A 15,798-nucleotide genomic window follows, 5' to 3' on the forward strand; every position below is an offset into this window, starting at 1 on the left:
TAGGTAAAATATGACCTCTCCATTGCTTCTGCCTTAGTGTCACCACTTCTGGGTCTGCCTCCCACTGACGAGACCTCGATAAAGGTTGAAACTGGTCTGGGTAGTGGCCCTTCCCTTAATGCATAGCATTATATATGTCCGCAAGGAGATGTGCTTTGCATAGTGGGAGATGATGAGACAAGGAGTGATGAGAGCTTGGTCCACCTTTGCTACGAGTTGCCAACAGATGCACCACCTTGCCTCAGTCCTGAAGATATTTTCAGGTGCAAACTTTGTTTGTTCACACTTGGATAAACGATTAAACTAAATTTATTATAAAAAACCTCATCAGTTACTCCAAGCACAATCCCATGTAATTTGCTGTTGGATATAGCATCACCCAAAGTGCATAACTTCACATTTACTAACATTGAATTGATAGCCATTATCATTTGTCCATACTTTCATCCTATTCAAATCACCCTGTAAATGCTGTATATCAGTAGCTTCTCTGATTGCCCTGCCTATCTTCAAATCAGCAAACAACTGAAGATCTTTTGTCAGCCCTTTTCCAATATCATTAATGTATAGATTCAACAATCATCCAAGGACTGATCCCTGGAGCACACCACTGCTCACCTTAAATGTGGAAGATTCACATTCCCCCATATACTACTTTCTAATAGATGGCCATCAGCCAACCACTTATTCAAGCCAGTTTATATTCCAATCCCATTTTCTCTAGTTTATGCAACAGCCTTTCATGTGGTATCCTATCAAATGTCTATTTCATTTATCCAACTCAGCCATAACATTATTATAAAATATGAGCAAATTGCTGAGACATGACCTCCCTTTAGTAAACTCATGTTCCTTGCAAAGTATGTGGATGAGCATTGTGTGCAATCGTGTGTACCTCCCACGATGCATCTCTGACCACGATGATCTCTGACTCCATGGAGGTCAGATATTAATAAAGTATATTTTGTTTGTCCACTCATTTCTGTATGCGAGTTCTTACCGACTTCTATAAAATCTTTATAGTTACTCCATAGATATTTATTTTATTTGTGTGAGGTTTCCCCCTTTCCTCTGCAATCCTTTAGGACTGGTTGATCTCCTCCTAATGAGGGATTAAGTAAGTATTTTATGACTGTAGATCAGTGTGTGTTCATGGACTGGTTTGCCTGTTCTGAGGGACAAAAAACCCGAGTTTCCGGGTGAAAAAACCCTCTACCTCCATATGAGACCAGTTAACCCGTCTTTAATCGAAAGAGACCAGATAAAGATTCCTCACATCGTGGACAGGAATCAAACCAGGTCTTTCTGATCAAAGGGGCATCTTACAACAGATGCTGATAGTTAGACACATCAGGCTTTGCACCATGCTTGTGCAAAGGGATTACCATGCATTCTTTCCATTCCTGTGGGATCCTTCTTAAGCTAATACTCAAATTATACAAACATATCAAGGGCTTAGCCAGTTTGGCTGAACATTTCTTGATCACATCTGCTGATATTCCATCTGCCCCAATTGTTGAATTCTTATGCAGGTTATGCAACAGCTTAATACCCTCCTTCTTATGCACCTCTATTTCTTCATCCAATATGGTGGTGTGTTGAGGCTTATGTGCTATGAAGACATAATGTTGGAGGCTTAATGAAATATATACAGCACTTAGAAAGGATTAAAACTGATTTTTAATGCTTCTGATATTTCATCTAAGTCACTGAGTCATCTTCAGGAATTACAAAAAAACTAATGTAACATACACTCAAACACAACACAATACTAAGTGAAAAACGCAAGTAACTCGAAAGTCCTAACTAGGTGATGTGCCCTCTTATGGACGTTTGTAGGTTACCCAGGATGTAAAGCAGGATCTCTGATAATATAATTAATATAAATTAAAGATATCAAGAATTATTAACTTGGTTTTATCCTTTATCTAAGTATAAGCAAACAAGTTTGCACCTGAACTATTTTCAGGACTGGAGCAACTTGTATAAAGAAGCTAATGACTTCACATCATTTGCCTTGGTATCCCATAATGCAAAGCATATCTCCTTGTGGACATGTATAATGCTATGCATTATGAGAAGGGTCACTACCCAGACTGGTTTCGACCTTTATTGAGGTCTCATCAGTGGGAGCCAAACCCAGAGATGATACCGAAGTTGAAGTAATGCAGAAATTATATTTACATATACAGGTAGCCAAAAGGTGTCTATTCTTATTATAAGAATACTCTGGATTAGAGTATTTGGTTTTTGGCTACCCATATATGAAAATATGACTTTTTCTGCATTACTTCAACCTTAGTATCACCTCTGGGTCAGACTCCCACTGATGAGAGCTCAATAAAGGTCGAAACCGGTCTGGGTAGTGAACCTTCCCATAATGCATAGCATTATACATGTCTGCAAGGAGATGCGTTTGCATTATGGGATACTAAGACAAGTGATGTGAAGTCATCAGCTTCTTTATACGAATTTCCCCAGTCCTAAAAATAGTTAAGGTGCAAACTTATTTGCTTACACTTGAATAAAGGATTAACTAAGTATATAATTTCTTGGTATCTTTAATTTATAGTATAATTAAGTGGAAAAACTTCCAACAACTTTCTGATAATTAATGTTTCCCAAATTTTGGGAAGTTTTATGCAACTGTATTTATTTAAATTTGGTTGATTTCTGAGTGCCACCACAGATTCTAAAAATAGTCTTTTTTTTTTTTTAATTTACTATGGTGGAGCATGGTGGCTTTTTCCAGGAGATCCTGTGGGTTGTATCCAAAACATGGTCTACAAGGCTAGATTAATCATAGTCATGATTGCAGATATATGATTTGTGTTCTTCTCAGCGGATTGTTGCTGATCTACCTGTCTGTCCAAAGTAAGCCAGCTTGCAGGAACAGGGTACTTTATAAACTCCAAGCACTGAGAAAGGAGGGAGCTGATCTTTGGTAGAATAGATAAGGGTAGCAAGTTTACGCTGGGGCTTAAATGCTGTGTGGAGGTTGTACTTTAAGGACCTGGCTATTTTTTCTGATGTGCCACGGACGTAGGATATGGTGATGGCATTTCTGAAATCCTTCTGAAGAGATGACCAGGGGATGCAGGAGGAACTGATTATTATTTTTTTTAATTCTGTAATTGCTTTAGCCATTGGAAAGGAAGGTGTTGTGTATGTGGTTGTGTTTGGTTGAAAGTCAAGATCACTTCACCAAGATCTATCATTTGGTCTTTCAACCAAATGATAGATCTTGGTGAAGTGAGCACTCATTATTTGAATTACCTTATCTGCTTCTGATACTAGAGTACAGTCTCTGCATTCAGTGAAGTTATTCTTCCATAGTCATTCTTTCTTTTACTTGCAGCAATAACTATAAAATTCTTTTGGGTGGTCTTAGCCAATGCAGCCAATTGCTTTTCATACATTTTATATATTTCATAACTCCTTGCACTCTTATTCTCATGATATTCCTTCTACATCATCTTCTTATGGATCTCTTCTTTAACAAGACTGCATATCTATTTCACTCCTATTCTTCAACCTCTAGGGACACATTCAGATACTGCATCATTTAAGCATCTTTTCAAAGCTTTCCATGCGCTGCTGACCAATTCAATAACTTATACCATCTAAGCAGAGATAGTATTTTCCTGAGTTTTTCATAATTTCTAGATTTATAGTACGGCATATAACCTGTTCTGATTGGAACATCCACATAGTTGGCCATTTCCCAAGTCAGTACAGTATGATCAATGATCACTTTCACTGTCACTAACACTTTGTCCTCAAGTTGCTTCTTTCATATGCTACTTGAAAAAGTTGTCACACAACTCAAATTCTCCTTCGTTCTTATCATGAGCTTTCCCTGATACCCAATCAGTATTAGAATAATTTAAGTCACTCATAATAATTACTCATTTAAGAGTTCATCCCCAGAAAATGAACTGCCAAGTCTTTAGCAACACCCAACTTTATATTTCATCCTGTTAGCCTCCACTTCACAACAAAACCTCAAACTCAGTGCTACATAGGAAATTACTACCATTATTGCTTTCATGTGTTTCTGTCCTAACTGAAGACTACTAATTAGAAGTACTACTAATGATATCAAATGACTTGATATCATTAGTAGTACTTCTCTCCTATCTCTTCTGTCATTCCTAAAAATACTATATCCTTTGCACTCACTTCCAGTTACAACATCCAATTCTGTGAGCCAGGTTTCACAACAATTTTAGACCCAACATATGCACTAAAGCAATAAACTCAACCACTTTGTTTCTAATTTTCCTGGTATTTGTAAAGACACATAACAAGTCACCTCCTCATTTTCTTTTATACTTAAATCTACAGTCTGCTTGTAGATTTAAGTAGATTTACTGTAGCACATAAGCAAATTATTATAACACAACATCCCTGCTACAAACCCATACTATTATTATTTTCTCAAGCATCAGCATCCCCCATGGAGTCACTCATTGTGGGAGACATTGTACTAGCCATTATTCACACAATACTTCCTTTTGTGGGAATGGGTACTTGGGAGAAGGGAGACGACATCAGCTAACACTGAGCCCAGAGTCTCGAGGGGATAATGCTAGGCATAGAAACAACGGCATTTATATGCTTTATACTAATGCCAGGCATATCTGGAATAAAGGAGAGGAATTGGTGGTGCAGCTAGCATCAGCCTAGCCAAAAATCATTGGGATCACTGAGACGTGGTTGACAGAAGAGGATATAATGACAGAAATAGAAGTCGCTAGGTACAGCATTTTTCAGCAGGATAAGAAGAGAAAGCATGGTGGTGGAGTACTGCTTATGATAAGTGATGACCTATGTCCTCTAAGAGTGGAGACTATGGAAGGCAATAGCACTAATGATTTTGAAACCATATGGTGTGAGGTGGAGGTGGGCAAGACAGGATATTTAGTGGGGTGTGGCTACAGACCCAGGAGCACAGAGGGTGGGGACCAGGAAATGTTTAGACAGTTGAGTTTGGCAAGTGCAAGAAGAATGATTGTTATGAGAGATTTTAACTACAGTAGTATAAACTGGGGGAGAGGAAGATGAATGTAGCAATAAGGGAATGGAATTTCTAGAATTCTTGAGGGACAAATGTCTTAGGCAACATGTAATAGAGGGAACAAGAGGTGCAAGAGTTTTGGATTTGGTTATAGCATCAGAAGAGCTGATAATAACTGAGATGACATCTCTCCCAAAAGTTGGAGAAAGAGACCATATGGTTTTGACTTGGAAAATTAATAGACATGCAGGAGCATCAAAGAGAAGGGAACGTATGTGGAATTATAAGACAGGTAATTATAATAGTCTAAGACGTCAACTTGGGGAAGTTTCATGAAGAGAGGAATTGGAAGGCCGGGATATCTTTAGTGCATGGGAAATTATGAAAGAATATTTGTTAGCAGCAATGGTAAGTTGTATACCACGAGTGAACAAGAGGACACAATTTGGAGTAAAGTGGATGACAAACAATATTAAACAGGAATTGCATGCGAAAAAGAGGCTATGGAAGAGATATAAGGAGACAGGTGAAGAGAAGATGCATGAACAGTATAAGACACAAGCCAGAAGAGTGACTAATATGGTAAGGAAGACAAAACTGGAATATGAGAGGAGATTGGCCCTAAGATCCAAAGAAAATCCTAGGAATTTTTTAGATATGTGGCCAGTAGGATGAGAAATGAATGTGGAAGAATGATATTGTGGGATAAAAATGGGAATAGAGTGACTGATGCAGAGGACATAGTGAAATTGATCAATGAACACTTTATTGGAGTGTTTCATCCTGGAGGAGTCAGTTTTAATGCTAGAGGGGATTGGGCAGGTTCAAAGTTTAGAGGTACAGGAGGAGAGTGCCACATACTGAGTACTCTGGATGTCAGTAAAGCTGTGGTACTGGATGATATTTCACTATGAGTTTTGAGAGAATGTGCTAGGGAACTGACAGTGCCTTTGACCTGGCTTTTCAATGAAAGTCTGGCTACAGGAAAGGTGCCCAGGGAATGGAAGGAAGGTAAGATAGTGCCATTGCATAAGGGTAGTAGCTAACTGGAAGTGTCTAATTATAGGCCAGTTTGTGTGTCATCTGTAGTTAGTAAGATCTTGGAGAAATAATGAGGGACATATGCAGTATTGGGCAGATGAGGGTGATGTTATCTGTGAAAGTCAACATGGGTTTGTGAAGGGGTGCTCTTGTTTTAGCAATATGCTAGCCTTTAATAATAAAGTTATAAGAGCATTAGATTAGGGAAAGGCATATACTACCATTTTCCTAGACTTAACAAAGGCATTTGACAGGGTGCCACATGATAAGCTGATATTCAAGTTGCATCACATGGGTCTGGATGTGAGATTGGTCAACTGGATTCAGAAATGGCTGTCCGATAGGTATCAGAGAGTTGATGGTGGAGCAATATCAAAGAGGCAGAAGGTTACAAGTGGGGTTCCACGGGGCTCATTACTGGGACCTATATTGTTTAACCTTTATATCAATGACATTGTCCGTGGATTGCAAGGGGATATTCAGTTGTTTGTGGATGATGCAAAGCTGGAAAAGGTTATTAGTAATAGTGCAGATGTGGTAGCCCTGCAAGAGGATTTGAATAAGCTAGATAGATGTGCAAATGAATGGGGTGTCAGTTTAATGCAGCAAAATGTAAGGTCTTGAGGTTTGGGTCACATCGATGGGACGCTGCACACTCTATGGGAAGAGTTAAACTGGAGGAAGTAGGGGAGACAAGAGATCTGGGGTTGATGATTGATAGAAACCTGAAATTTAGGGGACATATTGCAAAGGTAGTGAAGGTAACACAGAGGATTGCTGCAATAATGAGAAGGACACTGACCTACAGAGATGAAAGGGTTGTCATTCTGTTGTATAAGACTCTGATCAGGCCACACTTACACTATTGTTCTCAGATTTGGTCCCCAGGATTTGAAGGGGATAAATTAACCGTGGAAAGGATACAAAGGCAGATAACAAAGATGGTGTCAGGACTGTACAGTGTTAGTTATGAGGATCAGTTAATGCCCTTTGACAAGAGATGATCTTGTGATTTCTTTTCAAAGTGCATTACACTTTGTCATATTAAACTGGTAGCCATTCGTGTTTTCTCATACTAGTAGCCTATTTAAGCTGTCCTCTATAACATCCTCATTGACTATCACTCTTTGGATTATCAGCAAAGAACTATATATTTCCCCTCAAATAATTTCCTATATATCACTGATGCACAAATGAAATAGCAATGGCCCAATTATACAGAATTCTGAAGTTGCCCATCTTTTTCCTGGATTCAATTCTCCCTATACTATTCTTTGATATCTGTTAATCAGTTACCTTCTTATGCATGTCACTAGCTTCATATCCAACCCTATTTGCACCAATTTATATAACAGAGTCCCAAGTGGTATCCTGTCAAATGCTACTGCAAAGTCTAGTAGTATGGTAACCATAAACCATTATGGCTCCCATAATGCAAAGCACATCTCCTTGCAGACATGTATAATGCTATGCATTAAGGGAAGGGCCACTACCCAGACCCAGAGGTGGTGATACTAAGGTGGTAAGTAAGTAATGAAGAAGTCATATTTACCTATACAAGTTGCCAAAAGGTGTCTCACCTTATTATTAAATTACTCTGGATTAGAGAAAGATGTTGGAAGTTTTTTACTATACTATACTCTACTATTCTTAGTTATATAAATTGGTGCAAATAGGGTTGGATATGAAGCTAGTGACATGCATAAGAAGGTAACTGATTAACAGATATCAGAGTTCCAAGTGGTATCCTGTCAAATGCCACTGCAAAGTCTAGTAGTATGGTAACCTGTACAGCCATTTCCTTTAACTCAAGTGAGCAAATTACTTAGTCAAGACCTACCTTTTACAGGAAGTTTTTTTTTTTTTCACTTGGTTAGACTATAACAAATTTAGTTTAATCCTTTATCCAAGTGTAAGCAAAAAAAATTTGCACCTGAAGCATCTTCAGGATTGAGGCAACTCATAGTAAAGGTGGACCAAACTCTCATCACTTGTCTTAGTATCTCTCATAATGCAAAGCACATCTACTTGCGGAGATGTATAATGCTATGCATTAAGGGAAGAGAAGGGCCACTACCCAGACCCAGAGGTGGTGATACTAAGGTGGAAGTAATGAAGAAGTCATATTTACCTATACAAGTTGCCAAAAGGTGTCTCACCTTATTATTAAATTACTCTGGATTAGAGAAAGATGTTGGAAGTTTTTTTTTTTCACTTGGTTAGACTATAATAAATTTAGTTTAATCCTTTATCCAAGTGTAAGCAAACAAAGTTTGTGCCTGAAGTATCTTCAGGACTGAAGCAACTCGTGGTAAAGGTGGACCTAGCTCTCATCCCTTAATGCATAGCATTATACATGTCTGCAAGGAGATGTGCTTTGCATTATGGGAGATACTAAGACAAGTGATGAGAGCTTGGTCCACCATTACCACGAGTTGCCTCAGTCCTGAAGATACTTCAGGTGCAAACTTTGTTTGCTTACACTTGGATAAAGGATTAAACTAAATTTATTACCTATCTTTTACAAAACCATGCTGTGCCCCATACAGTATAATTTTCCTGTCCCATTTCCGAATTCTTACTTTTAATGTTTCCAATACCTTAAACACCATTCCTGAGATTCTCATCGGTCTGTTATTTGGTACCTGGCTTGGAGCCTACTTTATGCAACTGATCTATTTTGTCCTCTTCCCATTTCTTTGGTACCTTCCCAGAACTAAGACAAAATAAGCAGTTTAGTCAGAGCAGCTTCCAATTCACTTGTATTCTCTTAATACACAGGCTGATATCCCATGTATATATTTGCATTAAGGTTTTGAAATATCCCAAGTGATTCCAATAGTATAAGTTTGGTGAAATGCATAAATACTTTGAAATCAACTTGCTTATAAGTAATTTTATATACAAGTCTTGTTTTTATCTCTTTAGAAAATATAACATGGAAAAAAAAAAATACCATATTTAGAAAATATCAGTTAATTACCTCTAATTTAGACATGACAGTTTGAAGATCTTGAGTTTGTAAAGCTACTTTATTCTTGGCATCTGATAATTCTTCAAATAACAAGTTGTTCTAAGGAAAAATAACAAAGAAAAAAATACTTTTTTAGAAGTTACACATATATGCACATAAATTGTTGAAAAAGAAAGTTATGAATAAATGAATGAATAAATATATGTAATTTGACTCAAAGATGGGTTGATTTAAGACTCGTCTAATCTTGTTTAGTTTGAATAAACAAGCAGTAAGCTTCGTATAAGGACAATATATATTTAAAAAAAAAAAGCTTTAAATTCTTATGTTTTTGGTTTTCAAAATACATAATACAAACATCAATGAAAGATAATGAAATTTTCCATATAAACTTGAAATGTACCACATCCTCAATGTATCTAAGATGTAAGAATAGATTTTTGTGATTCATTACTACAAGGACTCTTTTCTTCACTGAAGCATCTAGTTTACCAATAAAGCAAATTTCCATATCCATGATGAGGTTATCAAGAAGGATATGAACCACAGAAAATCATAACATGTCAATAGAAATATATTATGCACAGTTTTGGCAGAGAATTGATGGACCAGTTTTCCTTGTCAATACAATAACATCAGAATGTGTTATCAGCAAGTCCTTGGAAGAAAAAAAAATCCCATTTCTTCAAAACAGTAGTGTTCAGTTTGAGGAGACACTTCCAGCAGGATGGAATGGAACTCAAATTCATAAGCATATACAATTTTTGGAGCTCCCTTTTTTGGCAATCATGTTGCTTTAATTGCTTCTTTGAAAATTTTGCTATGGATGGTCTTAGCCCCATATTCTTGAGGCCTCAAATCCTGCAATTATTTTTATAGAGTATCTGAAAGACTATAGCGTAGAAATGATACCCACATAATGAAGAAACTGAAAGAAAAAATACACCTGTTGCCTTTGGGCTGCAAAAATCTGGGTATGAATCCTGCCTAAGACAGGGCAATATTTATAAAGGCTTCCAACTGAAGGCAAATTATTTGGTTCTTTGATAAGTAAAGTATTGCAGGGTTTTTCCTCTTGCAAAGCATGCAGCTAAAAACTATACCACTGTATACACATCTCTATTGTCCAATGCATTTGTCATCTTGTTGTAATGCATAAGTACATTACTAAAAAAAAAATCCCATCCCTGCAATAAACCCAGGCTGATTATTCCAGATGATATTGATATTATCAACTCAATTCTGAATCTTAGCACCACTCCCCAATCTCTCCAACACTTTATCCACAATTTCAGATACATGTGTATCACATGAGGAATGGACGAGACACAATTGGCAGGAGAATACTGACCTAGAGAGATGAGTAGTGTGATAGAGAATAACAAGCAAAATATAAATGAAAAAGTAAGAGTGGGGAGTGTGGAAAGTTTGAATAAATGTGAAGTTTTCAGAGATGGTCTTAATTGGGAGGATGAATTTCAAGAAAGAGTGTGTAGCTTGCAGAGAGAGAGAGATGAACTGAAAGAGGAGGTGAAATGTCTAGGGAATGAGTCGAGAAGAGTGAAAGATAATATTAAGCGAATGGAAGAGATGAATGCAAAGCGAATCAAAGTAGGAGTGAGAGAGAATTATGGGAATGATAGAAGAGGAGAGAACAGAAACAGTACAAAAGAGAGAATGAGAGAGAATTATGGGAATAATAGAAGAGGAGAGAATAGAAACAGGAGAGAGAGCGAATGAGAAGAATGCAAGGGAGTGCTGGAACCAAGAATAGATAGATGCCAAGACAGTAGATAAGTAGGGGAACACGGAGAGAAAATGTTAGAGGAGAGAGAGAGATACAGGTGAGCAATCGAGGAACAGAGTGGTAAGAGGTGTGATGTATGGAGACTTGATGATCTGTGGTGTGAAAGATAGGATGCCAGGAGGAACAATAGAAAGTTTGGCTATGGCAATTAAGCAGGGTGAAAGGGTGAATGAGATGATTGTGATGGTGGGCACGAATGACTTGAGAGGCAGTGTAAACCGGGTGGTGATTTACACCGTGTGTGTGTGTGTGTGTGTGTGTGTGTGTGTGTGTGTGTGTGTGTGTGTGTGTGTGTGTGTGTGTGTGTGTGTGTGTGTGTGTGCGCGCGTGCGAATGTGAGTTGTTGCCTGGGTATGATGACGAGCTGAATAGAAGAGCATTAATAATGAATAGTGTTGGATCGTCCTTCCTGTCTTTTGATCCGCCATCTTGTTTTAACGTTGTTCTTAATAGGGTTAATTAATTGTGTGTTGATTACTAAGCCAAATATAGGGAAATTTCTATCATACTGCACCACCCTATATTCAGATTAGACTATGCAAAATAGTGGAATCAAATATTAATTAACTTTAGCAATCCAATTTTATTATATAGGCTGCGCTTAACATCAACATTTAAGGTTTCCGCTAAGTCCGATAATTTTATGAACGGTGCAGTGAAAAAGAATCAGGCTAACAACAAATTGAAATCAATAAAACAAAACATTTAATGCAAGGTTATATAATATATACATAAGCATACTTTGGATACAAGATAATGCAAAATTAACTCTGTTTTACTACTCATAACGTTCACTCAACTCTTTTTTATTAAACACTGACCTTCAAAATCTAATTTCTCCTTAATAAGCAAAGATAGTTCTAAAGTTCTTTAACACTGAAATTCACAGCAAATATTTTTAACAAATGTATTCTTTATCTATCCCTTAGTCAGAAATCACATAGCTCAGTCAAGAGATAGTTATCACTTTAAGGGGGGGAGACTATTAATCTTCTAGCTTCGGCAAAATTACACCACAGTTAATGTTAGGATTTAACAGAAGGAGATAACTCTTATAACTTCACTCTAAAATGCTATAAAGTACAACTGTTCTTACCGGAACAAATCTTTGCACATATTATTCACTGAAGCACACTCAAAACTGTGCCTCAGTGAATACTCTGCCCAGATATGGGCACCAGGGTTTCTTCTCAATGGGGAGGAGGTGGAGAGGATCCAGAGACAAGTGACCAAGATGATAGCAGGTCTGTGGAATGAACCTTATGAGAACAAGTTTAAGATTTGTGGGCTGCAGAAATTGGTTGATAGGTGGAAAAGGGGTGATATGATTGAGACATTCAAATTACTGAAGGGTTTCTGTAAGATTAATTCAGAAGATATTTTTGAGAATAGGACTGATAGTGGGAGGACTAGGGGCCATCCATGGAAGCTTGGTAAGAGTGTGGTTAGCAAGGGTGTTAGAGCTATGTTTTTTACTTGGAGAGTAGTAAATGAGTGGAATAAGCTGCCAGAATCTGTTGTGGGTGCCATGACTGTAAGTGAGTTCAAGGAGAAGTATGAAAGATACTATGTGAATGTCGAATAGTTGTTCTTGACATGATGTGGGCCTCTCTTGATGAGTCTAAGGACTCCTTGGAGCTGCCCGTAATAATAATAGTTTGGTGAAGAGAAACTGACCAATGTCTGATTTACCAGATTTAATAAAGCTGCAAATTAAAAATGGTATTGATCTAGGTATTGATCATTGCATTCTAGATTCTCAGGAATTAGAATAGTTGAATAGATTTCTAAACAAATAAAATTAGAAATATTCTCCAAAATAATAGAAAAAAATTGCAAAATTTCTATAATAGCAGACGAATCGACAACATTATCAAAAATAAGTATTTAAGTTATTCACATACAAGTTGAGCTCACTGAACCATGTACGATTTTTGTAGATCTTGTAGAACTAGAAAATACCTGAGGAATTATACATGCTACTATAATTGCTACTTGAAATTCATATGGATTTTCTGATAACTATTTAAAAAATCATCTCATTGCATTTTGTTCTGATGGAGCTAGTGTAATGTTAGGAAACAAATCAGGTGTTGCAATCAAACTTCTACAAAAATTTCCCAACATTGCGATTTGCCATTGCGTAGCTCGTCGTTTACAATTAGCATTAAACCAGGGCTGGATTAAGACCCATAGAGGCCCTAGGCACTTAAAAGATTTTGGTGCCCCATATATATGTAATTCAAAATGTAAACAATAATAAACCATAAAATAAATTTTTATTTTTCAAAATGAAATAAAACTTATAGTAAGATGGAAAATAATGTTTATTTTTGTATACTTCAACTTTATTTAGATTTGAAAAGTTTTCTGCTACTTTTTTTAATTGCAAAGTCTTTAATCAGATCCTTAAAATTAATCTTACGTAACATATCTGCTTCTATACTTAGTAGAGATAAGGCATTAAACCTGCCTTTTTGCATAGTTGTTCTGATGGCATTTTTAATATACTTTAACTGAGAAAATGAACACTCAGCTGAGCAATTTGTGACCATTAATGTTAAAAATATACGAAAGGCAACATCTACATTTGGAAAGGCACACTCAATATTGTCTTCTACAAATATTTTATAAAGTTCACCATGACTGAATCTTGTTTTTTACATTTTTTGTTGCACTGAACTTATGGCGCATATGAGTGAAACTGCTGAAGCTCAGCTGATAAATTAGTGTTCAAGTCCTCTGGGTAAGCATCAATCAGCTTTTGACAACACTGAGAATACCTTTCAATTTCAGTAGATGATGAAGTCACTGAAGTATCATTATATGACACATCACTTAGAAAAGAATATCTCTCTGATATTTCTTTGTATGTATCTCTCCTCTTCTTCTCATCTCAGTTTCAAGTTTGTCAGCAATTGTGTAAAAGGTGGTGTACGAAATTTATCTCTGGCATTCAGATATACTTCTGGAGCATCTCCGTCATTGCGTACCTTCTTTCTGATACGTTTGCGAGTTTGAGCTGCCTTGTAATCAACATCTGGTAGCACTTCCTTTGTAGCTGCTTCATATCTTTCAAATTCATTTTGTGAAGTGCACAATTGGTCAGCTAATGATCCATACAGATCTAAACATGCTTTTAAGTTGACATCCTCATTCTGTAGAACTTGGCTCACTATGAAAATTTTGCAAAATCTCATCCCAAAAATTCAACATAAAAACGAATTCCAGCTCTTGCATCTTATTTGCAATACTATCTGCTTCTCTTCTAGTGTCTCCCTTTTGTGACTGGTCTTCAGCTATACAGTCTAACGCTTCTAAAATTTGAAGGAAAGATTTCAAAATTGCTGCTGTTGCCATAGCATGTGCCTCCTATCTGGTATCAGAGAGGGATTTTAAGACATTTTCATTTCCAATACAACTTTTAAGATTTGTCCACTGGCTGGTTGAGGCTGAAAAAAAGGTATAGAGCAACCGCACTATAGAGAAGAAATTAACCGCCTCTTGACAGCAGTCAACAGCACTTCGGCCTACCGAATTTAGTGAATGAGCTGCACAGGGCACATATATAGCAAACTTGTTTGTTTCTAAAATTTTTTGCTGCATTCCCTTATAATGCCCAGACATGTTAGTAGTGTTGTCATAAGACTGACCCCTACATTTTGAAAAGTTTATCTGACAAACTTTACGTAAGTACTGCAACACCTGATTTGCCATTTCCTCACCGGTATGGCTTTTCATTTCCAGAAAGGTTAAAAAGCGTTCAATAGGCGCTGTCCATCTTTTAAGTACCTAAGTACATGCTTAACTGGTCAATATGTGACAGATGTGGTGTTGAATCAACTGACAAACTAAAACAACCAGAAGATTTTACTTCATCAACAATAAGCACATGGACCTTTTGAGCCATCATTTGAATGAGTTCCTCACAGGTGGCTTTGGACAGATAAGAAGGATTTCCTTTGCCACAATTTCCATATTTCACAATGTGACCTGCTAAAAATGGATCAAACTGACTTATGAGCTCAAGCAGCCCTAAAAAGTTCCCATTTTGCAATGATCCAAATCTTTCTTCTGTTCCTCGAAAAGCCAAGCCACGTTCAGCTAACGTGTGAATAACAGCTATAACATGCCTCAGAACATGTTCCCAGTAATCACACTCTTCCTGAATTTGTTTTTCCAACTGTTGTCCCAACTCTACACCTTGTCTGTGAATTAAGTATATTAGCATAGAGTCTCGGTGAGTAGTGCTTTTTTCAAGTTGATCAATTACAATAGTATTTCGCCAGTCACTGAACCCTTCTCTTGTAACAAAATGTGAGAAATTTTTAGGAGCAAACAGTTTACAAACAAAACAATAAACTGATCCCGTTGATGGTGAATACCACTCTCTCTTGTATTCCTCACCATTGGCTTTTGTCCCAACAAAAAGTTTCTGTGAACAGTATCTTACTGGTTTGCCACTACTGAAATGTTGGTAAGATTTATAAGACCAGTGACTGTCAACACCACAATGGCCCATTGTGGTGTTGACAGTCACTGGGTCCACAAGTAGTCCAATAAGCCATGTCATCAGCAGAGAAATCAAGCCACAACCCTGGATCTTTTGCTATATTTACTTCATCTTTTGCAGACTGAATCATTTAACCATCATCACCATGGCCCACTAAACTTTCATTTTCAGCAATTATTTCATCCTCAGAATGTTTTGTAAACAACTTGCATCAACATTTGCAGTAGAGATATCGAAAGAATTTACAGACAAAGTGAGGTCAGTAGTGAGACATGTGCTAGATGAACCTGCTTGTGACACCTTGATGATTCCAACATCATCATATTTTGATTTTGAAGATCAAAGTGGTATTTGTGTCCACTTCTGGTGATGGAGATTGGCTCTGATCAGGAATTGGTATGTAATGTTGTGGAACTTGTGTGAAGAAATTAGTCAGCTTTGCA

The 15,798-nt window shown here is 37.1% G+C and overlaps 1 protein-coding gene across 2 annotated transcripts in view; it reads right to left on the minus strand.

Moving 5' to 3' along the window:
- LOC150108046 (uncharacterized) overlaps positions 1–15,798 on the minus strand; it is a 342,334-nt gene that overhangs the window by 15,546 nt on the left and 310,990 nt on the right. For both annotated transcript variants that reach the window (XM_090390587.1, XM_090390586.1), the window contains exon 24: positions 9,045–9,134. In XM_090390587.1, coding sequence (XP_090246713.1) covers positions 9,045–9,134 — 90 coding nt within the window. The remainder of the gene's footprint in view (positions 1–9,044; positions 9,135–15,798) is intronic.

The sequence above is a fragment of the Typopeltis vanoorti genome, chromosome 3, assembly GCF_054136105.1.
Source record: "Typopeltis vanoorti isolate ZY-2024b chromosome 3, IOZ_Tvanoo_1.0, whole genome shotgun sequence".
NCBI lineage: Eukaryota > Metazoa > Arthropoda > Arachnida > Uropygi > Thelyphonidae > Typopeltis > Typopeltis vanoorti.